Source organism: Apium graveolens, chromosome 11 (genome assembly GCF_009905375.1).
Source record: "Apium graveolens cultivar Ventura chromosome 11, ASM990537v1, whole genome shotgun sequence".
Lineage (NCBI taxonomy): Eukaryota > Viridiplantae > Streptophyta > Magnoliopsida > Apiales > Apiaceae > Apium > Apium graveolens.
Genome location: NC_133657.1, coordinates 120224944 through 120226148, shown reverse-complemented (window position 1 = coordinate 120226148; position 1205 = coordinate 120224944). Strand labels below are relative to the sequence as shown.

The following is a 1205-nucleotide window of genomic DNA, read 5'->3' as shown; positions in this document are numbered from 1 at the left end:
ATTCTAATCCTTTAGTGACTGCGTTAATGAAGGCTAAGTATTATGCAAACGGTGAATTTGTAAATGCTTAGTTGGGTCAAAATCCGAGTTATACATGGAGGAGTATCATGTCTGTTCAAGATAGTATGAAGCAGGGAAGTAGGAGGAAGATTATTGATGGAAGGGATACGCGTATATGGCATAACCATGGCTGCCGTGCCCTATTAATGGGTATGTTACTACATATATGCCAAAGGATTTGGCGAATGCTACAGTGAATGGACTGATGGAAACTGAAAATAGAAAGTGGGATGAAGATATTCTAGTAGATCTGTTTAATGACAGAGATCGAGACTTGATAAAGCAAATTCCACTGTCTAGTCAGTATACTGGTAAGGATAATTGGTACTGGATTTTTGATGGGAATGGAGACTTTACGGTTAGAAGTACATACAGGCAGATTCACGGTGAACAGACTCGTGAGGATAGAAAATTTTGGATGAGGTTATGGGGAATCAAATTGCCTGGTAAAATGCTGAACTTTATATGGCGTGCTTGTATCAATGTGTTACCCACTAAAACAGCGTTGGCTAATAAGAATGTGGAGGTGGTGAAAGCATGTTCATGGTGCCATGTCTGCAATGAGGATGCAGTTCATGCTTTGATTACATGTTGTTTTGCACGAGAGATGTGGAATCTAGTGGGGTTACAAAGGGTGGTTCCAGTGAGTGATAGGTATAATGTTTTGCAGATTTTAAAGGATGCTTTTAACAGTAGTACTACGGAGCAGTGCGTGCAGATTGGCCTGATGTGTTGGAGTTTATGGATACGACGTAATACATGGATATGGGACAGAAAGGCTATGTCGACTTTTGGGGTTAATGCAATGGCTTTGAATTTGTTTCAGGACTGGCAGAGAGCACAAGAGGATGGGCCTGGGAGTAAAAAACGTCCTCAGTTGTAGCAGTGGTGTAAACCACCTCCAGGATGGATAAAAATCAATATCGACGCTTCTTTTCGAGTTGATTATGACTTCATTGGAGCTGGTTGTGTAGTTCGGGATGATAATGGTTGTTTCGTTCGTTCTCGTACTTGTAGAATTGGGGGGAGAATGCAAGCAAAGGAGGGAGAAGCTAGAAGCCTTAGAGAAGCATTAATCTGGATTAGACAATGGAGAAGTTCAAAGTGCATTTTTGAAATGGATGCTAAGGCAGTAGTTGATGCCA

The 1205-nt window shown here is 41.2% G+C and overlaps 1 protein-coding gene across 1 annotated transcript; it reads left to right on the top strand.

The window, feature by feature from the left end:
* Positions 1–226: 226 nt before the first annotated feature.
* LOC141695840 (uncharacterized) lies at positions 227–943 on the top strand. Its single transcript, XM_074500051.1, has one exon. The coding sequence runs from the start codon at positions 227–229 to the stop codon at positions 941–943; it is 717 nt and encodes a 238-aa protein (XP_074356152.1).
* The last annotated feature ends 262 nt before the right edge of the window (positions 944–1205 follow it).